The 24,687-nt window shown below is 34.8% G+C and overlaps 1 protein-coding gene across 3 annotated transcripts in view; it reads right to left on the bottom strand.

Moving 5' to 3' along the window:
- Pcdh7 (protocadherin 7) overlaps positions 1-24,687 on the bottom strand; it is a 416,392-nt gene that overhangs the window by 168,762 nt on the left and 222,943 nt on the right. The window contains exon 3 of one of the 3 annotated variants that reach the window (XM_059275886.1): positions 17,783-17,878. The exons of the other annotated variants lie outside the window; for them this stretch is intronic. Within the exon in view, the coding sequence (XP_059131869.1) occupies positions 17,790-17,878 (89 nt within the window). The 3' untranslated portion in view covers positions 17,783-17,789. The remainder of the gene's footprint in view (positions 1-17,782; positions 17,879-24,687) is intronic. 3 annotated transcript variants of the gene reach the window in all.

Raw genomic sequence — 24,687 nt, 5'->3', positions numbered from 1 at the left:
ATAGCATGCCACTGAACAGGGTCCCTGTCAGTTGCAGCCTTCAAACTTCCATAAGAATCAATCCAACCTAGGCGATGTTCTTTTTCACACAGAAGCAGGCTAACTAAACCAGGTAGTCCTTTAAGGCTAGATACTAAGTAACTGCAAGAGGAATTCAACTTCCATGGTTAAGACCAACAAAATTTCCTTTGTGGAAAATAAACTCATGGGCGACAGTGTGTGTAGAATTGGATGGTTGAGAAGCATGTGGTTTAAAGACTCTTTTGTCTTAAAAGAATGAGTCAGAAGAGAAGCCCACTTCTGTCCACTTGCTTAAGTCCTGGGTTGGGCAGTTTGACTTTTCTGCTTCCTCTCCTCCCATCTTCCCCTTCATTTCTTCTGCTACAATAACTTGTATTTATGTTCATAATAACTTCTCCTGTTGTTAAGGTGTAAGTTTTCCCTGTGAATCTTGAGTTTGCAGTAAGATAAAGAGCTCACATGGTTAAACCTTTTTTCCACATGCCTGGACATTAAACAGTTATTGATGTACAGATTCAATTCAAAACATATTTGAAAAATAAAACAATATCCAAAGAACATTAGGTGCTATTTGTAGAAAAGTATTCTTGAATTTGTTTGGATTCTAGGAGCACATTTTCAAAAAAAAATCTAAGAACTTCATGTATCCATTAAATTTATATTGAGAATGTTCTGAGGACAACATACATAAAATATATAGTGAAATAAATAACATATATTTGAAATGCACATGATAGGAATAAAGTACAGAAAGAAATTGGAAAATATAAGGGTTTTAGGATCTTATGACCCTTTATTGTAGACTATTTTTTCTTGTAAAATTCACTGTTTACTATTCTAAAAATGAACACAATTGTCTATTTCTTCACCCAATTATTGTCTATTTAGTTTTTTGGGTTTTTTTTGTTGTTTTTTTTTTGTTTTTGTTTTTTTTTTGTTTTTTTTTGGTTTTTCGAGACAGGGTTTCTCTGTGTAGCTTTGCGCCTTTCCTGGAACTCACTTTGGAGCCGAGGCTGGCCTCGAACTCACAAAGATCTGCCTGCCTCTGCCTCCCGAGTGCTGGGATTAAAGGCATGCGCCACCACCGCCTGGCTGTCTATTTAGTTTTTATTCAAAAGTATAAGCCATAATTTTAAGAAGGGAGAGCAAAGTCAGGCAGACATAATATTCAGGCCCTCCATTTAGAAGAATAGTGCCCACAATGAGAACGGCTTGATTCTCAACACTCAGGAAGTTCTATTTGGCCCGATGTAAGAAAACATCTGCGGCAGACTATCATGCTCTTTTATGATTGGTTTCCAAAGTATGGACTGGAATTACAATTCACACCAAGTAAAAAATCAAAAGGATAAAAACCAATTGTGTTTATTACAGTTTTTCTTCTTCGTCAGTGACAATCACTGCTTCCCCACCTTGCTATTTCATCATCGTCAGCAAAATCTTTATATGGATCGAAACCATCTTTAAAATTATGATAATTTGAAAGTACTTTGTGTTTATTTATATTGAATGTCTACGTTTATTTACATTGTCTAATTTTTATTTTATTTATTTCATTTATTTTTTTCTTATTGTTTTGATTTTGTTTTTTTGCTTGTTTGTCTGTTTGTTTGTTTTATGAGTCAGGGTTTCTCTGTGTAGCCCTGGCTGTCCTGATACTTGTTCTGTAGACCAGGCTGGCCTGGACCTCAGCAATATACCTGCCTCTGCCTTCAGAGTGCTAGGATTAAAGGCATGGGCCGTTATGCCTGCTTTCATTGCCTAATTTTTAATTAGACAGTATATAGAAAGAAATCTTTAAACTATATAGGATATTAAAAGTTTTAGCCCAATTCCAGATGTTTGCAATATGGAAATAGAGGCAGAGAGGCTACTGTGTCTCCTAATTCATTTCCTAAGAAGGATTAAAGTGGAGTGTTCTCAGTTTTACCTTGGTGCTCTCCTCACTGAATAAGCTTCTCTCACAAGAATACTAGGAATTTGTCCTTGAAAATAATTTTGGTAATATACATTTTCATTTCAGCTTTAACAGCAATTTGATGCATGCTTTGAGGTAACTTTTCCACGCTGCTGTAGCAAAATAAAAATCTTAACATAGTCAACACCTAATTATTGACAAAATAGAGCCTCTATGCCCAAGTTGATGATAGCTTATACAAAACAGTAGACTGCTCCCAACTACAAAAGGGAGCTGGTCACCTAACACAGATGAGTCTGTATGTTATTCTCAACTTCTAACTTGAGATTTGGAAACAAAAAAGGAAAACTGCTTGCTTAGTCAATTTATGTCCCACCCCCTTCAACAAAGCAAAAGCAAAAGGATCATCTTAAATTTATTTCTCTCTATTTATTCCTACCCAAATGTTCCTCAATGTTCCCCTTTTCCATAAAAAAAAAAAATACAACAACAACAACAAAAAACTACTACTCTGCATTTTAGAGACAATACAATAAATCTGCCATGAAACACTTCATAGATTTCAAATCCTGGCTACAAAACAATGGCAGTTATCCTTCATGAGTAATCAGATAAATCAAAAAGTGTGGTTTTGTCCTGAACACTTTTTTTTTTCCGTTTTTTGAGACAGGGTTTCTCTGTGTAGCTTTGCGCCTTTCCTGGAACTCACTTTGGAGCCCAGGCTGGCCTTGATCTGACAGAGATCCGCCTGCCTCTGCCTCCCAAGTGCTGGGATTAAAGGCGTGTACCACCACCGCCGGGCTGAACACTTTTATGGAAGGTAAAAGTGTCACGTTCTTTTTAACTTAGTGGAGGTATTTAAATATGTAGGACTCCAAGTTCAAAAGACAGACTGAGATGTAACTTAGGTAGCAATTCTTACAGCGTAGTTCTTCCTTTGCAATAATGTATGCTGATTGGAGAACAGGGTTCTGCAATTACTTGTAGAGTGTATTCCCAGCCCTTAGGTCTAGCCAGTAGCACTCAGGGATCCACAATGAAAACCCTTTGATTTAAACAGCTCCTGCTTGGAAAGTCTGATGAGTTATAATGTTGGTGGTCAGAAACAGCAGACCCATGTTTAACAAGGGCAGGCGAACCGCCTAAATCATGTCGTGTGCTGAAAATGAATTATCCTGAAAAGTTCTAGGAGAGAACACATTTTCAGGTAGACAAATACTTTTAGATGCAAATGGCCATCTCAGCCAGATATAGAAATATAGTAATTTTTCTGCAACAATTTCACCAAGGATACTTTTGAATTTAGAATAAAATTTTCCTTCCCTCCTGCCCCTTCCCCCTTTCTTCTTCTTCTTCTTCCCACTCCTCTCAATTTTTTGACTTGCTTGCACATGCTAGGCACCCTACTGCTGTATCACCATTATTGTGGCAATCTATATCACAATACATTCCTCAATATTTTTTTTCAAATTTTCTACTTCTACCTCCTTAAGATTTCAGCATCACTTGGCAACATCACTCTTGAGAGCTAAAGGCTTAGAGTTCCATGAAAAAGTAATTTCATATCTCATCTGTGATCCAAGAAGAGAACATTCATTTGTAGGGAAGATTGGGGGCTTGAGTATTTAAGTACTCTGGTCAAACAAATGTAAAGCAATTTTTTATATTAATAATTCACTGAAATTTGTAAAGAAGGTGGAAGAATCAAATTTCATGTTCTCCACAATTACTCATTAATTTAAAATATACAACATAATTACAGTTGTGGAAATACAGATTATTTAATTAATGTATTTCCATGGTTTATTTCATGCTAAAGTATTTTATTTCCTTTATTTGAGTTAGGATTGACAAATATAAATATATATTGCAGAAAATGATTGTATTTTCTTATTATACATAAATTTCACACACTTAAAGTAAAAATGACTATATTTTAAAGACTACTTTTTTAAGACTCATATTTGAATATAAAACAAATTAAATGTACAGTTGATGAATTTAAAGTAACAAGATGTGAACTAATTAATATAGATACATTTCTTACAAATTTCAGAGCATGACAAAAAAACCTTTGTACTAAACAATATATCATAAATATGAATTAAAGATAATTAAGCAAAAATCACATCAACTATGCTATGGATATTCCTCACTTTTGCTGAAAGGGAATCTTCAGCAAAGAAACAGAAAGCACCACTCTGTGTGCTTGCTACAATTAAGGACATCATTAATCACAGCCAATAAAATTGCAGAGCTCTGGAACCCAGTCCCACTCGACACATCTACAAAACAACTTCACCTGAGGCTCAGGGCTTTACAGAAAGACTAAGATCTGAAGGGTCAGAAAGTTTGCTGTGTGACTTTTTCTCCCAGGGATGTCAGAAGCTACACCCATAAAGTCTGACCAACATGACTGTCTAAACATTTGGTGAATAAGGAAAACAGTAATAGACTTCCTTTTGTGAACAAGGGAAGTATCACAAGGTCTCAAGCCTACACAAAGAACTATAGGCAACCAAAGAATCCTGAGTGTAGGAAAAAAAGTCTTCCTTAGGTAAAGACATACAAATTGGTTATCCAATACTAAATGGTTTGCCCTGAAAACGTACATACACATAATATTATATAGACTAAGCAGGCTGTATTTATGTATTTTGGAATATATTCATATATATATATCCACAAATTTGAAAGAGAGCAAGGAGGGGTATATGAGAGGGTTTGGAGGGAGGAAAGAGAAAGGAAAAATGATGTGATTATAATCTCAAAACATTAAGGAAAGTATTTTTCAGAAAAGGAAAAAAAACAATAAAAGAAAAAATAAACAAGCAGAATAAGTCAAAAATATATGTAGTCCATCTATAAAATAAAAAAGAAAGGACTTTTAGTTTGTTTATAAACTGCCAACACTGAATTTCACATCAGTCATTCACACACAGACATCCAATACTGTTACTTCTGTTTCCAAAGTTCTGAATCAGCATATCTGAAATGAGATCAGAAATGTGGCCCATTGCATTGAAAGCCCTTATATGCCTAAATACTGAAAATGAAGTGCAGTAAGCTCTCAAAAAAAAAAAGTATTAACTATTATTCCTAAGAAACAAGCACCTGACATTTTCTCCTATAGCTGATGGAAGCCACAAATTAGGAATTCTAGTGTGAAAATAAAAACCTATACATAGAGTAGCCTCAGTCCACATAACTACTGTGATGAGACAGTGCTCAGATAATTTAGTATTAGTAGAAAATGGAATAGTATTCAAAGCCCAAATACATGTGTTTGCAGAAGCCACATAAAGAGAACCAGATAAAGCCTGTGTTTGAAATGGAAAGTTCACGTGTTTTATGTCCAGTCCATTTGTGAAATTGTGGTGGTATGGTTCATTAAGTAAATATATGGTATCTCTGATACAATCATGATCTGCAAGGCTCATTTTGATCTCAACTAAGCCTCATTCATGGAGTTCAGAAGGATTTACAATGTTAGGATGTTCTTCAACCTGAAAAAAAAAAAACAGTCTGGAAATGATAAGAGGGGATGTGAGTTCACTCATGTTGTTTATGTCTGCTTCCATTCTGAAATTCTGCTCCTGTTAGGCAGGGCACAGACTAGCATGGGCATAGACTACAGCTTGCTACACATGAACTGTGAAAAATGCAAGACTAGACACTTATTCCAACTGCCATGAAATGCAAATGTGAAGGAAAAGTAACAGAAACAGTCAATTAAATTCCATACAGTCAGTCTTTCTACCAACACAAGACAAGGCATGAAGACATTCATCTGTGGTCTCATTTTCTGTCAGTTAAGATTAGTAACTGGAATTTTTGTAAAGATACTTCATTTTATAATGAGTAAAATATATTAAGAAATCATTATGAATTAGAAAATTTTACTTGGAATTTACAAGATCACAAACACTAAAAGTATGTGTGTGTTTGTGTGTGTTGTGTATGAATACTGTAAAATCAGCATTTATTACCAGATTTAGAAAAACATCTGACAAATCTAAAGCTTTCAAGCCAAACACATAGGTTTAAGCAATAGGTGTATTATTTTTGATAAGGTAAATGCAAACCTTGAACAACGGAGTACTACTATGTAACAATTGCTTAGCCTTGTGGTCCATATGACAGTTTCAGTAGCATCGTAGTATGTGCCCCAAAACATGCCCCAGTACATGTCCCTCTGTTTCTCGCCCTGAATTGCAGTCGCAATAAGCTTTATATTCCCATCCTCCCATTTTTGATACATGCCAGATTTGTAACACAGTGAGTGGCTTGGCTAATTTAAACAGTGGTGGAAACATACATACCTTGTTCTACAAGATGGCTAGCCAAGTTCTTGCCAATTCCCTCAAAATAGAGAAAACTGGGAAAACCAGCAAGATAAATAGCAATATGAATTCAAGACTGTTGCTAAAGTCTTAGGTGTAAAAATGTTTCCCTAATATAGATTAACAGGTTGTCTTCTACTTTCAATTAGAAACATGAAAATGGCTGAGCACCCGCATGTACACATAAATGTACAAATACACACATTATAGCTTTTTCATAGTCTTCAGATTAAACATTTAAAGTGATGACAAACAATGATTAATTTGAGAAAGCCTCTCTGACAAGGCTTGAAAAACAGATTTTTTTTTTCCTCTGCACTTTATATGCTTTGAGCTTTAAGTAAGTATGAATAGTTGCCAGTATCCCATGGTGCTTTTGTAAGCCTATTTAAATAATTTTATTAAGATAATATGATTGAAACTTGTTACTTTAAAAGAGTAATGTCGGTTACACAGTATTTTATAAATGTTCCCATATAAGAAATGAGCCATGACTGTATTCATCATGTAAGAGAATATCTGCTGAAGGAAGAGAAAATAGAAGACCTTATGAATCCACAAATGCTCAATGTCGAGATATGAGTTCAAGATCAAGCCATAGTTATGTCTTCTTTTTCTTAGGCCACATGTCTCATTCACCTAGATTACCTAACTGAATCAACTGTGTTGTTTTAAATTATATATTCAAATATTTATAAGCTTTTTTTGTTTTCTTGTTTTGTTTTGTTTTTGAGACACTGTTTTTCTGTGTAGCTGTGGCTGTTCTGGAACTCACTTGGTAGCCCAGACTGTGTTCAAACTCACAGAGATCCACCTGCCTCTGCCTCCTGAGTGCTAAGATTAAAGGCATACACCATCACTGCCTTGCTTAATTTTTCCACATTTGAAAATATCAAATAATTTTAATTAATAAAACAGTAGAGAGGTTTTTTTTTGTCTCATTGTGGCCCTATTTTTATTTTCTAGATGGAGTAAAATTATGCAACTTGAATTGAGCTTCACATTGGTGGTGGGAAAGTTCTACTTGCATTAATCATTTCAAAAAAAAATTTGAGACAGAAAAATTAGATGCAAAGGAACAAATATATTTTTATTAACTGATAAGTGAGGAATTAAATTTATGTTCTCTCTTAATATAAAGTATCAAGTTTATATATTTTTCTTTTTGTCTGTACATGCAAATTATTTGAAACTGCGTGTTTTCTATACTTCCTTAATCTTACTTTATTCAAATAAACAGACATATACAATGTCACTATAAGTGTTCTATTTAACGTGAATATATTCTACAATTATTTCCCCAAATATTTCCATGATCCTTGCCATTTATAGCTTCTTCTTTAACTATCAAATTTCTATTACATCTCATCCTATGCTCTTTCTTCTTAGATGAAGCGTATCCAAGATACATTTGAGGACTACTTCTTTTGGTAGTTAATGGTAAATATGAACCTTTTCTGTATTTCATTTCACACTACTCCTATAAAGTATGCATGAATTAAGGAAGCTTCATGTGGACTAGCATTTATTCCATTTTCAGGTCCAGAAATGGGTCACAGAGTAGTTAGATTATCTACCAGTATTGAACATAAGGCAATTCAGCCCAAGCACTTTGCTTTCCCATGAAATTATTCAATCATCAAGTCTTTCATCTTTCATTTTCCCCTTTCACTTCATAGCAAATGGAATAGAAAGTCTTAATTATTTCTTCAAAGTAGAGAGTCAAATAAATAGCAACCACTTATTAAAATAGTAGAGAAAATAAAAAAAATACGCCATTGTCTATTTAAGATAAAATGCAAGATGACATTCACTTGCAGTTTCACTTGAATTTTACTATCAACAAAATAAATCCCAACGAGTCATGATCATAGGAACAAAAATGATCCACACACACTGACAATGAATTGGATACCATGAGCATTCTGGAAGAAAGCATTCTACACATTATAGTGCTAACATGTTATGCAACTGCTGGAATGCTTCTATGTGACTTAATTGTGCCACGGTAAGTAGTACTCCCAAGCAGCCGCTGACAGTTGATGGCTTTTCTTTTCCCGAGAATACCCGCCCAAGACTTGGTTACAATTTTTATTTCTATTTCTTCCTAAAAAAAGAAAATGTAACTCGTCACATAAGACAAAATAATTTACAACCCTGAAATTATGATTCAGAAAATCCCAGTAATATTTCATCACTTTAATGAGTAATGATGCTGTGTATATTACATACTTCCTTAGCACATACCGCTTTGAAATCTCAGTTATTTATAATAAACATTTGGCTTTAAAGAAAAAGGACGTCATATTACTAACATGCTCCTTTTAATGCCCCTCAATTTATGAGCAAATTTCAAAAAGTCTTTTTCATTATTAATCTCATAAATAAGAATTTAATTGAAAGTAAAAGCTAAACACATATAAAATTATAAGTGCAATGCCTGAATTACATCTTTGGAAATGCTTGGTACTTAAGTTTGGAATCACCTGGTTTGGGTAATCTAGTGATTTAAGATTTATGCAATACATTCAAGATAATACCTTCTTATTACTAAAAAAGATGACATAGTCTCTAACTTTTGGTGTAGCGTTCTGCTGTACTATTTGCACTATAATTAAATGTATATGAAATAGTTATGTTTGGAACATATCTTATTGTATGTTAGTTAAGTCACTCTTAGGATTTATCACTTCATAATTTTTTGAATTATTCTTTTATTTGTAGTGAAAGGATTTGAATTTTGTCTATCATAGTGCCAACTTCAAAAAAAATGGTCATTTATATGATATATATGACTTATTTTTTTCTAGTTAGGTTAGCGACTAATTAAAATTCTCTGAAAAAAAAGACTAAGTGGTATATCCTTTAAATGTATTGTGATGTCCAAAATTATTAATTTTACTAGTAAACTTTTTCACAGCCCAGGATCACCTAATTTATTGTGTCAAATATTATTAGAATTTTGAAGTGTTTGGCCAAAAAACAAAAGGATATTTTACTCATAAAAACACTATATTCCTCCAAAAATTAAAATGAACTCATTACATATTGCACAAATTACATTTTTTCAGATTGCTCTTTAAATTTTTAAAAGGTTGTAAATTCATACAACCACACATGGGTGTTTTCCATTTTACCCTATAGCTTAGCACTATTATGTCAAATTCAAAGGCAAGTCAAGGATTTGCTTGATGTGTAGTTGATATGATGCATGGACATACAACCATCACATATCTATGTTGTATATTCTAGACTGACCGTATCAACCCAATTAACCCATGTGAGACACCCTGGCTTTCCTTACACTTCCAGGACTCCCAGCTCACATTCCAGCTGCTTGCCTTATTCTGTAAACACATGCAATCTAACTAAAGGCACGACTGCATTAAAAACATTCTAACTTCCTTCCTCCTTGCTCTTTGTAAGCACAAGTCTTTTGTTCTGTCTGGTTTTATTCTACCTTCTCCTCTCTGTTCTCCCCCACACAAATACTCCCTTTTTTTCTTCAATCTCTGAATGATCATCAAGATTTCTTAACGTTAAGTACCTCAGAACTTATCCTGGTTATTTGAGCTCTGCTTCTTTCTCCCGCAAATAATCCTGGGATATTCTCCGGTAACCTAGAAGTATCCACCTGAGTGCTCGCTCAGAAAGAGCTTAACTTTACTTTTTCTTTTATTTACATGATAAACTAGAGTTTCAGTGTGCTAGAAGATGACAGCTTATAGCTGTGTAATATGAAACAAATATGAAAAATGTTTTTAATTCATATATTTAAAGACATACCAAACACAATCCTTTTTTATTGGATAACCAATTCAAAAATATGAAGATATCATAGGAATCATTATGTTTTATTGGGAAACTATATGTAGTCTAAAACACCTTCACAAAACTATCATCCTTCCCTGCCTCCTCTTTATTTTGAGTGTAAATATAGAGATGGATTGTTAGAATACCAAACTTAAGTCTTAGCTTCCTTATTGCTTTGAAAATCTTTTCTTATATTTTCTGCCTTACTTCAAGTCACTGACTTTTCATATAGTATACTCAAGAAAGAACACAAAGCATTAAAATCCTGAGCAATGTGCAATAGTCATCTAAGGATATCTGCCCTCCCCTACAATTAACCAGTATCCTACTGCAATCAGCTAATGCATCTGTGCTAACAGTTTTCTTTACAAGACGGTCTGTTTATTTAGTTGATGTCTGCTGTGCTGATTAGAAGGGACAGAGAAGCACAAATAATGATGGCTATGTCTGCTTAATGTTTATTTGGGAATCTTTGGTAACTGTCTCCTGTTTTGTTTGCTACAAACCCAAAGGGAAGTGTGCTGCATTCCAAAGTCCAGAGGTAAACAATGGGCCTGACAAGTTCTTGTTAGGCAGTTCATGATTCTAGGTTGAGTTACCTTTTTTTTTTTTTTCTTACAGGTTTTACATCTATAAAAAGTTGTTTGTAGATTATAAAGAATTTTTTTTTCAAACTTTGCAAAGAGCCCAAACTGTCCTATATGTTCCTCCAGAGAGGCAGCAGACCATGCGACCTGATGGTGTTTTGTTTCTCATGTACAGAACTCTTTGCTTTCCTATTTTGTCCTGCTGATTCAAGGCATGTAGTCCATTCATAGATGCAGAAGAAAATGTCAACTGAAACGCAAGATCTTTACTTTTCATTATCCTACTGGTTGCTCCAGTCTAAGATTTGGGATATCTGCTCACAGTTCTCTAGAAAAGCTTCCTTCCCTCCCTTCCTTCCTTCCTTCCTTCCTTCCTTCCTTCCTTCCTCCCTTCCTTCCTTCCTTCCTTCCTCCTTCCTTCCTCCTATCTTCCTTCTTCCTATCTTACTTCTTTCTTTCTTTCTTTCTTTCTTTCTTTCTTTCCTTCCTTCCTTCCTTCCTTCCTTCCTTCCTTCCTTCCTTCCTTCCTTCTTTCTGTTTTCTTCTTAGCTACATTTCAAAGAAGAAAATTTTCATAATCTCTTCCAGGTAAAATAATTTCAGAGTCTATGCGAATACTTTATATTTTATACCTTAGTGACTAGAAAATCATCAAACAAATTACTTTTGTAAGTCATCTCTTACAATTTTCACGATCATCATTCCTATCACAGTAGAAAAATAGCATCCAGTCTCCAGATAACAAAGTGAATATTGGGTCCACAAAAGAAAATTAGTGACATCCTATTCCCAGTGACAGATCTAGTGAATGAAAAGGTCACTGAAGTATTATAGCATTCTCTAAGAAAGAGTCACTTTCTTAGAGATTTTACAAATTTGCAATCATCAGGCCCAATAAAGAATTTTGAAAATGATGTCACCAAACTACAGTACAGAATTATTGCTAATATCATGTCTTTCTCTGGTACTTTAGGGTTTTTATGCTTTTCTTAAAGCCCTTGTCCCCAGCACATGGCTGCTTGTTTGCCACACAGCTGTTGTTAAATGGCATTAGAAATGGAATCCATTATGTCTAAAATTCTACTTTTTTTTTTTTTTTTGGGGGGTTTTTTTTTTGGTTTTTCCAGGCAGGGTTTCTCTGTGTAGCTTTGCACCTTTCCTAGAACTCACTTGGTAGCCCAGGCTGGCCTCAAACTCACAGAGATCCATCTAGCTCTGCCTCCCGAGTGCTGGGATTAAAGGCATGCGCCACCACCGCTCGGCTTTAAAATTCTACTATTTTATGAATGTTAATAATGGGAGTGGAAAATTGTCATTCAACTTAAGAGTTTAATGTCTTCATTGATACAGAATTAACAGCACAGGCTTTTTTATGGACCAGTTTTCAAAGAGCATTTCTATGAGCAAGTAGTAAAATTTATATTTTCACAGAGATATGCTTCACTGTGTGAACCCACTGTCATTTGTTCTAGAACAAAGAGTCACGAAGTGCGAGTTCACTCCTTGCATCTAGCTTCTATTAAAGTTCTGCAAATATCCTACTGGCACTGTTCTTCCCAAAACATTTAATTGGCCTCAAATATTTTTAAGCAGAAGAAACACACACACACACACACACACACACACACACACACACACACACACACACTCATGCACACGCACACATGCACGCACACACACACACAGTACCATTGAATGTTCCCTAACGAGAAGCTATTTCACTTTGTTCAAAAGCATGGACTCGGTTTCTGAATGGAGACATGCCATTGTTTCTTTCATTGAGAGTGAATCCAGTTCAGTCCCCCCGGGCAGGGACCAACCCTCTGAATTGAGATTTGTAAGCCATACTAAAGAGATGGGAGGCATAATTATCTATTTGCTGAGGAAAAGTACTTTTCCTTCCCAGATCTCTTACCTTCTATGCAGTTGTTATTCCCCTTCCCTCCCTCCCACAAGTTTCTATTAGGTATATCACCTTTCTGAATCCTGAAGCTACTTTAGGAATTTTTGCTCTTTCTTTAAAGCCCTCATCCCTACCATGTGGCTGCTTGTCTGCCATGTGGGTGTTTATAAGTGGCATAATTTTCTCTGTACCACTCTCCATCTTCCTTCGCTGACAGCTGCTGAGATTTATAACTTGACTGCCCTGGAGTTTTTCTTCTGAACTCTAATAAAACTGTCCTCAAGCTTTTTTTTTCTCCTTCTTTCTGTCTTAAATTCTTGTATTAAGAATCCCAAGATTAGACCTTAATTCTCCCATTAACATACGGCACCACAGGCGAGGCTCCAAACAATTACTGGTAACATATACATCTGAATATAACACAAATACACACACACACACACACACACACACACACACACACACACACACACACTTCTGAATATGTAACCCACTCCCACACACAGAGTTATGTACATATACACACCCAAAGGAAAATATGACAATTTAAAATTATAAGTTTTTCTTTTTTAATAAGTATTTTGAAGATTTATGCAGCAGGTCTGTGAAAATATGATGTAATTAATTGCATGATCACAGTACTCCATACCACTGGGGGGGGAAAAAAAAAGTTCCCAGAAGTGCTCTTGAGGATACAGCTCAAGAAACGAAAGTAAATACCTTCATTCACTGAAAAGCCGTTCTTAACTGGCTTCATATCTCCATTTTACAGATGACGAATCACACTTCTGTCAGGTTACTGGCAAAGCCAGAGCAAAATCCCAATTTCTAACCTCCCTAGTCTTCCATATTTTATAGAAAGCCAAAAAATGGCATTAAAAGTGATGTAGTCCAAGAGACTTAGGTTTCTGCAGTGGGTGAGATTAAAGGGGTGGTTACTCCATAGCTCCCTCGGTTCATACTAAGTTGAAGATTGTAGATACACTGCACATGACTTATACTTTCAATAGCAGTGAGAGACTAAGGAGATAGAGGTTTCCTGTTGCTTTAATAATTTACCTAAGAATCTTAGATTTAATGTGATACCGAAAGGGTCATGGTTTGAGATCTGAATATCAAAAATCAGAAGGGGGCATACATAGACTCATGCAACTTAGCAAACGACAGCTGGTATTACAGAAAAAAAAAAAAAGAATGCATGTAGGCACTGGAGCACTTGAGAAAATTAAGTCAAGCACTAAAATTACCACATGGAAGAGCTTCATTAAGATGATATAGGCTTACAATATATGAAGCACATTTGAAAATGGAAGTCCTGAGCAGGGTCAGGGCAAAGGCATGTGGCATGAAAACCGTACTCTGCCAGCAAATTAATTAAATTTCACAGCTCCAGAAAGACCATATATTCTGTGTCGGCACTCACTGAGAGTGAGATGTGCAGGGCCTCTGAGAGTGTGTTGTAATCTACTCATAAATAGAACTCGCCAAGGGACATTGACAGCAATTTGGCATTAAACAAGGGTGTGCATAAGTGAAGAATGTACTCTGTAGTAGCTTTTATTAGTACAGTCCTGACAGCACATGCCTTACCCAGTTTTTATTCTTATTTTGCTCTAGTTTGACCTCTGTGAAACTTATTGTTATAGATGAGCTCATATGGTTATCAGTTAAGTCAATAATTTGAACTCAGAGAATCTTTTTTTTTCTCTACTGGCATTACTATCAACTTAAAAATATTATTTTTTTACTGCTGAATTTGCTTGTCTTTTGGTAAAGATTTGCATTAATAAAGACTAAGTTCTTCCAAAAATGCTTTTTGCTTCTAAATGTTATGATTGTATTCATTTTATTATTTATTGCCTACAGTCCAAACCCACATATGCACATAAAAATTCTGTCCAAAGTCTTACATAGTTCTAAACTCTGTTTCTTTTTCAAGATTGAAGATATTTCAATGAAATTACTAGATTCTTCAAACAGATTAAATATCAGTATAAAAAAAGGTGGCCCATCCTGAATTTCTTGTTTTACGAAAAAGCATTTTGATTTAAAGGAGAAATTGATAATAACCAGAACTCTAAAAGGATTTGCAACCAAGAAATGGAAAAATTAGATGGCTGAGCTGTGAACCAGCGAAAAATATAGAGAGAGACATAAACATCTAGACATTATGACATAGTGTCAGTCTGAATTTAAATCTGAAAATACTTGCATTTGGAAAAGAAACAGCACTTGGTTTTCCTTTTCCCCGAGGGAACACCAATGAACAAATAAAAGTTAAAGGAAAGTAAATTACAGCTCAAAAAGAATACCCAGGAGTGGGGGATAGGGTAGAGCTAAGGGACTGAGAGGGGGGAGAAGCGGGGAAGGAAGAAGGGAGGGAGGGAAAAGTGGGGAACTGAAATACACCAAAGCAGAGTGAGCTAGATACCTTTACATTTGTTTCACTGAGATTACTGATGCACACAGGAGAAAATCTTACACACATATATGAAGGATGTATGCATAATCGATCATGGGATTTGTTGACCACTGATCTATCTATTCGCTTTCAAAATTCCATGGGAAATTAAAAAACAAACAAATAAAAAAAAGAACATGTGTTCTATGCACCAGTCATCCCACATAATGAAAAGAGACACAAACTGATCTGTACATCTATGGATCTACAAGGGTGAGTTCATTCATTTTGGACTTATAGGTAGAATGTGCTCAGGTGGAATATTTTGACATAGACATTACTTTTCCATCAAGACCTATTTCAACTGTATTTTCTTGGCACAATCTTTTAAATTCAAAATGTATAGCTCAAAATTAATGCATTTGGCCTTATCACACAATGGGAAGTCTTGTTCCCACAAAAGTAGTCATCGCAGACATTTTAGAACAAAGACTTATTAATAAAGGCAAATTCAACTCATATATAATGCTTTTCTTTCCAAGTCAATTTTTTTTGCTTCACAATATTATTGCATATTATTTTAAAGTTTGCTCAGCTTTCATTTTCCAATAACACTTTCATCATTAAAAATTTCATTTTAATTTTAATAATTTTTTTAACTTTCTGATTCTTTCTATCCAAGATGATTTTCTCTGATTGCTTCGATCTCTAAATCTAAGTTTTAGGTCTCCTCTCTTTTTAAAAGATATATCCATATGTTTATTTTGACATTGATATACAGTTTCTTCATTTTCATATAATGTGAGGTATAATTTTTATGGTTCACCCTTTTCAAATCTATTAAACACATTTTTTGAAATTTTATCTTTCATAAGATATAAAAAATATTGTATTCTTTTCTATCATTATACTTGGTAAATTTATGGAATTGAATAATTTTTTTTGTGTGTGGTAATTTTATACCTTTTAAAAATTATAGATTTTAAAAATGAAGGAATATATACATTTCTCCTCAGCAAACATTATATTGAGTAACCTCAGAAATTAATAAGGGACAAAAGCTACAACCTACAGGGAATGTAAAAGAAGCAGTAACATATAAGAGTGTAAATAAGGAAAATGTTTCATGTTTATGTATGGGGAAAAAAATGACTGCTCAGTAAACATGCCCTCAACAAGCACCCTGAGGATACATTAAGTAATAGGTGGAGTTCTGTCCTCTAGAAATTCAAAGGTCATTGTGAATGTGTGTCTACATGGCATGGGCTGAATCAGATCTACATCAGGCACATCTCACTTAAGAGACTCCTGAGTAACCTTGGTTACGTTAGACATCACCAATCCTCACTGTTCTTACCTGTTACATACAGATAAACATTTTTAAAAGTAATACATTTATGTAGATAAACTTGGGAGAAAATAGAGGCCAACATTCTGACACAGCGACCTCTAAACAGGCTATAAATGCATCTTTTCCCAACGGGCATTGGTGAAATGGTCTTCACATATAGCAATCCAACTACATAAACACACGTGGACATGAGCAACGGAATCTGTTGAGTAAGATGTTGTGGCCAGAGAATTTGTTGTTTCAGGCCCAAATCACTGAGACATAAAGAATAAAAGAATGTTCCAAGAGGGATTCTCAAGGATAATCAAGCAATGATCATTTGACAGGAAGCCATATGTTTCTAATTAAAGATTAATCATCTAACCTGAGATTCATTGCCTTTCCAGGTTTGCTGACATTTCAACATACTTAGTTACACAGAAACAATTCTTTACAATCTTTGAACTCCAGCTAAACACATACAAATAAAAGTGATTTGCTCTGTTAATACATATCTGTTCTAAGGACTGCATACACAGTTCTCCCACACACAGCCACACTTAAAGACACACTCATTTTTCCTTAAAGACATCTGCCGACAATCTTCCTAGCCCAAAGGTAGTATTCTGTTCACATGTCTCAAAGAACCAGAGAAAGCTACACCATGAGGTGCCTAACATCTCCACAACAGGCCCCTGCAGGAGCCAGACGGACTTGTTCCACCAGTGGAAAGAGGAAATCAAGACGACAGGCGTTGCCCCTGGAAGACTAAGAGCTTATGTTTTATTGGTCATGACTCTGCTAGACTTGTGCCCTGAGGGTCCAGTTCTTTCAAAATGCAATACTCTGAATTCAGGGTATCTTGGGACAGCTTGAACACAACAGTCTCTTCCATCTTCCTCAAATGCCACCAGATGAGTTGACAAAATAGAAGTTTTCCAGGAGGAATTAGCATGCACTATATTTCACATCAGAATGGCAGTTTTGAAATAGATTTAGATGTGTGTGATCTGGCTTACACCTAAGTTTTTTAACCCAGAGAACAAGTATTAAAATTAACATTATCATTTTGTACAATGCTTCTAAAATGTAAATAAGACTGAATTCTGAGTTAAAATCCACAAAGTATGTTTATTTTACTCTCTCTAAACGTATGGCATCATTATTTGCAGAATGCTGAAAGTGACATACTGATAAATGCAGGATCTTTTCTCTCCAATTGGTCGAACATAACACCTTTTTGAGAATAATAATTCTTCTATGTTCTATATCCAGGAAAAAAAAAATGATCTACAACTTTGGAGGGATTCTGCAATGAGCCACATGTGGGAAATGTAAAGAGAAAACACACCCAAGGCTATCATACTTTTCAGCTCAGTGCAGTGGATAATGGTGTCTTCTAAGTGGAAAAGAGAGACCGCAGCAGTGGAATGCTCAGAAGAGGGGGCAGCTGAGAACCGCCATACCTGTTGATTAATGGAGAGGCCTTAACAGCACTCTTCTTCCATGCGTCTTGCCATGAGGAAAGGGAAGGAAGGGAAAGGAAGTGATGGCAGCAACACCTGGGGAAGGGAGATGGCGAAATATGTAAAGGGAAAATCAGCAGCGGCTGCACCGCGTTGTCCATCCACAGACTGTGTCAACAAAACCACTTCCAAATCCTAGCTTTTACACTCTATCCTTTAAAGGACAGAAATCTCAGGAATAATGTTAACAAACTAGTTCTTTTGTAACTTTTTTTTCCTTACAGGGTTTCTCTGGGTAGCTCTGGTTGTCCAGGAACTCGCTCTGTAGACCAGGCTGGCCTCTGCCTCCAGAGTACTGCTCTTCATAACGAGCTAACATCCTATGTTCACATTCAATGGAACAGAGTAGCTTAAGGCAGGGTATAGATTTTTAAAAGCAGATTTAAGGGAGAAAAGATTCTAGGCCAAGCCTAATAACGAACACTAACTCAGTTGCTTTCCAGAACTCAGGGTTATGTCACTTCTTCCTGCTTCTGCTACCCATTACTACCTAACTGACACCAAAAGGTCGTTTTTGTCTTATGCATCTCCTAAGGATACACAACTTTAACATCAAAACAATTTGCTTAAATTAACGGAAAAGGTATTTAATTTAATAAGAGTCCACAAACCTTGTGAGATCCAACCAACAAAATTTGTAAAAATATTCGTGTTTAATTATACTCATTAACATGATCTAATTGTGACTGCATATGATAGTTTAAGTAAGTAGAATTATATAGAAAAATGAAAAAGAAATGTTTAAGAGTTGGTAATAATAAATTATTTGTACTTTAATCAGAATTATTTTAATATCAGTTTATGAAATAAAACCACATGAAAAACAAGACTTGTTACACACATGATCTCTGTTTTGTAAAGAAGTCTTCGACTTTTTATGTTTATAATCAAGTGAAAACTACGCATAGGACTGTTTCTTTTGGATTATTTATTTAATTAAGTTTTAGACACTGTAGAAGTTAACTTGCACATTTAAATGTATTTATCACAGCAATGTAAAGCATAAAACTAGCTATAAAATATGGCCCAAGAATTAAAAATAACAGTTAATTTTCCTTTTTATAAAAAAAGAAGGTGACGCCTCACAGAAAAATGTTTCTCAGTGTATTTGTTACCAAAAGGCCACAACATTGTTGAAGTTATTTTGTAAAGACAAGGATTAGTGCCACTGTGTGCTTGCATTCCTGTTTCTACAAGAATTTCAACTTTTAATCCCAATGTTTAGGAAAGCAGCTATCAGAAAAACTTTTGAGGTTTTGAACATAGCGATCCTTTTGGTCTTTCCACAGCCTTGTTTAGACAGTACATCTCAAAATGTTCCAGTTTCTCAACATCTTTTATCTCTGACACAGTTCTGATTGGCCTTCCTCTCTGTTTAACAGGAAACACCTAAAGCTTGAGCAATAGTATTAGTCAGCTCTTAAGTTGAGAAATCTTGGAAACTAATTGCTATCATAAGAGATTAACATCACAGAATTCTGGAGGTAGAAGTACTATGAAGGCCTGTCGAATTAAAAAGAGACATCTCCACACTACAAACTCAATTATTTAATGGGACATGTTCATTTTGTGAAGTTTGGTCATGATTCTTATCTTTATCTATTTTATATTTAACTTAAAATATCATTACACAAAACATTTTAAAGTTTAGATTCCCTTCCAAAATTAAAGCCTATAAAGTCCAGTAATAAATACTTTTTAATTAAATCACATTATTCACATATTTAAATACTCCTGAGTGATTATTTTAGGATCAGCAAATGCTTCATATTTGGATGAATTAAATGTGGGAATCTTGTAAGCCAAGAAAAAAAAAAGTAGAATCCACATGCTCTGAGTTTGCAGCCAGATAGTTACATTTAACATGGTGAAATAGACTATTTTTGGCATATGAATCTCTAATACACTAAAGGTTTTAGAGATAATTAAAACTTTGTTTGGTCTAAGGAGGGGTATGCATAATACATATATGAGTGTATACGTGTGTATGTGTGTATGTTATCTATAGTATATTTGAAACTTGTCAGAAATTAGAAAATCACTTCAGTAAGTGCATGTACACCAAAAGATTAATACTTGTATCACAACTAACCAAGTCACGTGGAATGATTTTATGAATAGCTGTGTACAATGGATGGTGGAAGTTTCTCAAGCAAGTGAAATGAAAATTGCATATTGGAAAGCTAGGGATCAAGATAATGAAAGAAACATTGCCATTCATGAGGCATTCTTGGTGGAAATTTTGCTCGTGAAGAATGATATGAGCTAGATTTCACATAGCAATAATAAGAAGAAAGGGATGGGCTGTCACTTTCCTGAATACAAGAATTCTGGGGGAAAGTTGGTCCTTTCGATAGAGAGGCACCAGCAGGAAAGTATCTGTAATGACGTGGTAGGAATGTTGGGAACTTTCTGTCACAAAATATAATAGTATGGAGAACACTGCAGGAAAGCCCTTTAAGCCTGACTCTTGTAGATTCTAAATGAAGAAAAATGTATGAGCTTGGCAGTAAGAATTATATTTCTTAGGTATTGTTACTGGTTTCTCTGTGATTTTTGTGAATTAAGTACAGGAAACCTTGGTGAACTTAAAGGGCAAAGCATAACACAGATGTTATTTTTCAGGTGGCTGAAAACTACAGACAAAGCATCAAATTTGGTTGGCAGTTAGAAGAAAAGAGATTCATGGAGTACACTTTATTGAGAATACACACACTGAGCTGCCTTCTAAACACTGAGAAAAGGAATGACAAAGGGTTGGATTTAAGAAACAAGGAAACCTGCACACAAAATGTCAGGGTGGTTGTGGAGTTCTCTCAGCCAGTATGGACTTTGTAATGGGAAAAGTAGTGGAAGTTTGTGTGGTGTACAAGAAGACATGCTGAATAAGATGTGACAAGGATATTACGTAGTCTGTGGGAGTCTTGCCCTATGCCTACTTCTATCAATTTTTTCTAAGAGTCTGGTGTATGTGGAACAAAGACATGCAGGAAAAACCCACCAATTCTAGATATCAAGACTATTTTCCTTATCCTTATCCTTTGGTGAGGGAAGTCTGAAAAATAAATTTCCTGCAGGAATTTGAAAAGAAATATCTTTGTTGTGTTCATCTAAGTTGTTCTATTACCAATAAAGACTCAGGAGTCAGATGTTGTGGTGTAAACTTGACAGATTAAAGAAGCATTGAGGAGCAGCCAGCCGACCTTCTCTCTACATTTCCTAGACCAAAAGGGAAGTCCAAAAATCTCGGGAATCTCCAAGTTCCTCCATAATCCTTCCTGTACCTTTCTCTTAGATCCTGGGTCCTCTGCAAACTCAATGACTAATTCTTGTCCACTAGTTGCTGGTTTTGCCCCCTGATACAACTTTATTAACACAGTCTCAGGTGTCACTGTGTGATCAAATATCCCACAACATATTTTAGTTCTGGATTTGACTAAAACTCCTCACAGTTGGTCACTTCCAGGCACAGAACTACCTAGTGTATTCTTTGTGTGACTCCATGCTTTAGGCAATGAGATATTTTGGGTTTTCTCTCATCTTATGTCTTGGTAATAACTGCTGAATAATATAGAAAAGGTTATCTTAGTCATCACAATGCTGGTGTCTGTTGAATTATGGTAGGTCTAGAGTGTTGAGAAGGTGGACCACATTCATTCACTTTAACAGTGAAATTAGGTCACCTTCAGTTGCAACAAAAGTCGTCATACAGGGAAAGATATTCAGAACTTTTGTAAAGGATAGGATGGTAGGTCACTTCACAGAACACACTGTTCTGTCATAGGGATGGATGGACTTGGTTTTTGAAAGGAATAAACAGCATTTTCACAATACAATGTATAATTACATAAGCCCCAGATAACGGTATTAAACAGTATTTAACTACTGAGATCATTTAGAAGAAAATGCATAAAAAATGTAAAAAGAAAACATTTTTCAGTTCCAATTGAAGCTTGTTAAAAACCAATAAACATTGTGGAGGAGAGGAAAGAATAGTGGATTTTAATGTTATTCTTAGCTCGGTTTTTAGGGAAAGGTCAATGGCATTGTTAGGATTCTAAGCTATAGTACATCATGGTCTTGAGCTTTCAAGAAATAAGTTTCAAAGTTTAATGCTGACAAAAATCAACCAAAATTAATAAAAACAACTTGATAAAACAATTATGAGATTAGAAGCATTGTAAATATGATTTAAGTGTAATCCTTAGCCACTATTACTAAATTGCATTATAATTAGATTTGAGGTTAATATATAGATATGGAAAGATACATTTATATACATACATGAAAACTCAAAGTATTATATATTGATGTCAACAATATGGTGCTTAAAATTCTTAACTCCAGAAGAAAAACATTCACTCTTTTTTATTTAACTAAAAATGTTCTTCATTGATTTTCTTTAATATTATACATGATTTCTTCAAAATTAATTTTCACAGTGATAATTAGAGTATTGTCATGTACAACTCTGAGAATTATTATGATAAAAAGTTTCTAAGGTAATAATTTTATTAATATTTGAAGATCCAGTTCAACTAAAACATTTTACAACTTCTAGACCTGGTGTGTAGGTCTGCACCAGGCTCTTTGTGTATATATCATGGTTTTTAGCTTAGTGTTTTTATGTGATTCCTGAGTGTGAGAAGAAATATGTCTGTTTCTTGGGCTTTCTCTTAGGCTCCTATCATTCTTTTTTGTCCAGTTCCAATGTTTAGTTTCTGTTTTAGCTTAGTATAGTTTGTTATATTATTGTATTTTATTACTATCTCTCAGATGCCTGTTCTTTTGCTTTGTGGTTTTTTTGTTTGTTGGTTTGTTTGTTTGTTTTTTGAGATGGGATTTCTCTACCTCTGCATGGTCCTGGCTGTCCTGGAGATTACCCTGTAGACCAGGATGGCCTCAAACTCATAGAGATCTACCTGCCTTTGTCTTGGTTAAAGTGTGTGGCTTGCCTGTTTGTTTTCTAATGAGAGACAGAAAGGGAGTGCATCCAGATGGAAGGGAAGATGGTGAGGACCTGGGAGGAGTAGAGGAGGAGCACCATTATCAGGTTATGTTCTATGAGAAAAATTGTGTTTTCATAAAAGAAGAAACATATATTATTTCACTCGGTTTCAAGTCTATAATGTTTTAAATATATTATTTCTAAAAATCTGGCAATGTATAAGTAAATTAGTATGGTTCACCCTTCTTTACACAAAACTGATAACCTAAGCACTTGCTTATAATTTATTTATTGTGGTGAGTCATGTTTACTGCTGCTCATTTTACTTTAATCCATGTATGATTTTGCTCAGTAAAAATAAAACCTTTATTTTTCCCCTCAAAATTTTATATTTTTACTGAGTTTTCTCATCTTATCCTAAACTTGGTTTTTATTTTATTATTATTTAATTTATTTATTTATCATTATATATGCATTTATTTGTTTATTGATTGATTTATTGATTGATTTTCAAGACAGGGATTCTCGGTGCACCTGTGGCTGTTGTGGAACTTGCTTTGTACACCAAACTTGCCTCAAACTCATAGAGTTCTGCCTGCCTCTGCCTCCCAAGTGCTGAGACTAAAGATGTGTGCCACCATTGCCTGGCAATATGTAGTATTATTTTAAAAAGTAAATATAGTACTGTTTGAGACCTCACCAGTACACATAAAATCTCTACTACTAAGGATATCATCAGTTTAATAATTCAGTTTGGTCTTTCAAGGTTTCATCAGTGATCAGTGTGTTCTAGGCTGTGTCCTAGCAATGGGATTCAAACACCTGGGTTTCATGACTGCTGTACACTTTTGAAACTACACTGAACAAAATATTTGTGCTTATCTGGGGTGCGGCTCTTGATACTCACTACACTCTGAACTGAAATTAGTACACTCTCTAAACAATTATCAGTGTTTTTGAAAATAGACAAAACAAATTTTGTGTAATATATATATATTTATATATATTACACAAAATATACATATACAGTATATATGTATATATATACTGACAGACATTTTATGAAATACTTCCATATTTTAAGCTATAAAATGAATGGCATTGTTTATGCTTGGGCAACTCTTAATGACTATTTTGGTTCGAGAAGGATGCATTCACCTATCTATTATTTATTCAGTGTGTTGCAATGTTAGAGTCAGTTAATTGATAGTGCAGAGGAGAGAACTCCCTGGAATGAGAGAAATGAAAATTACAGCTTCAGATGACTTCTCTTATGCATGAGTGAATGAGAGTTCAGAGTATATATCCTAACATTATCATGAAAATGGACTTGACTCTTGAAGATGTGACATGAGAGTCTGAAAATGTCCTATCAAATTGAGCTTGATTAGTAAGAGTGGTAATTGTAACAATATAAGCTCTGCTTATTGGGACCATATCTAACAAGATGCATGATAGATGTTAAGACGGTATGATATGAAGAAGTACATGCTAAGATAGAGATTCAATATGCAGTGCTAAGAAGCTCTTATTTATATCGAACTTTAAGGGAAGAATTGGTAAAAAATGTAAAGAAATACAGGCGATGGAACTTAGGAACCATTGCAGTGAGAGACAGGTATGACTAGTCACTTAGTGGTCTAAGAGAAAGGACAAGATTAAAGTAAAATGTATATATCTTTTCACATGGAACAATGAATTGGGATAATATAAGAGGTGAACTGCATATTTAGAAAGAATAAATGGTTGCCAGTAGAGTACAGTTAGGCAGTAGGAACAGGAGGAAAAATAACAAAATAAATGCAAATTGCAGAAGTGAATCCCTACTGGTAAGAAAGCTCAATATGGTGACGAGTGAATTTTAAAACAGAAATCTCATGCTAGAAAAAGAACTATC

This window comes from Peromyscus eremicus, chromosome 10 (assembly GCF_949786415.1).
Source record: "Peromyscus eremicus chromosome 10, PerEre_H2_v1, whole genome shotgun sequence".
Classification (NCBI taxonomy): domain Eukaryota; kingdom Metazoa; phylum Chordata; class Mammalia; order Rodentia; family Cricetidae; genus Peromyscus; species Peromyscus eremicus.
Note: the sequence above shows the minus strand (reverse complement) of the source record. Positions and strands in the feature narration are given on the sequence as shown.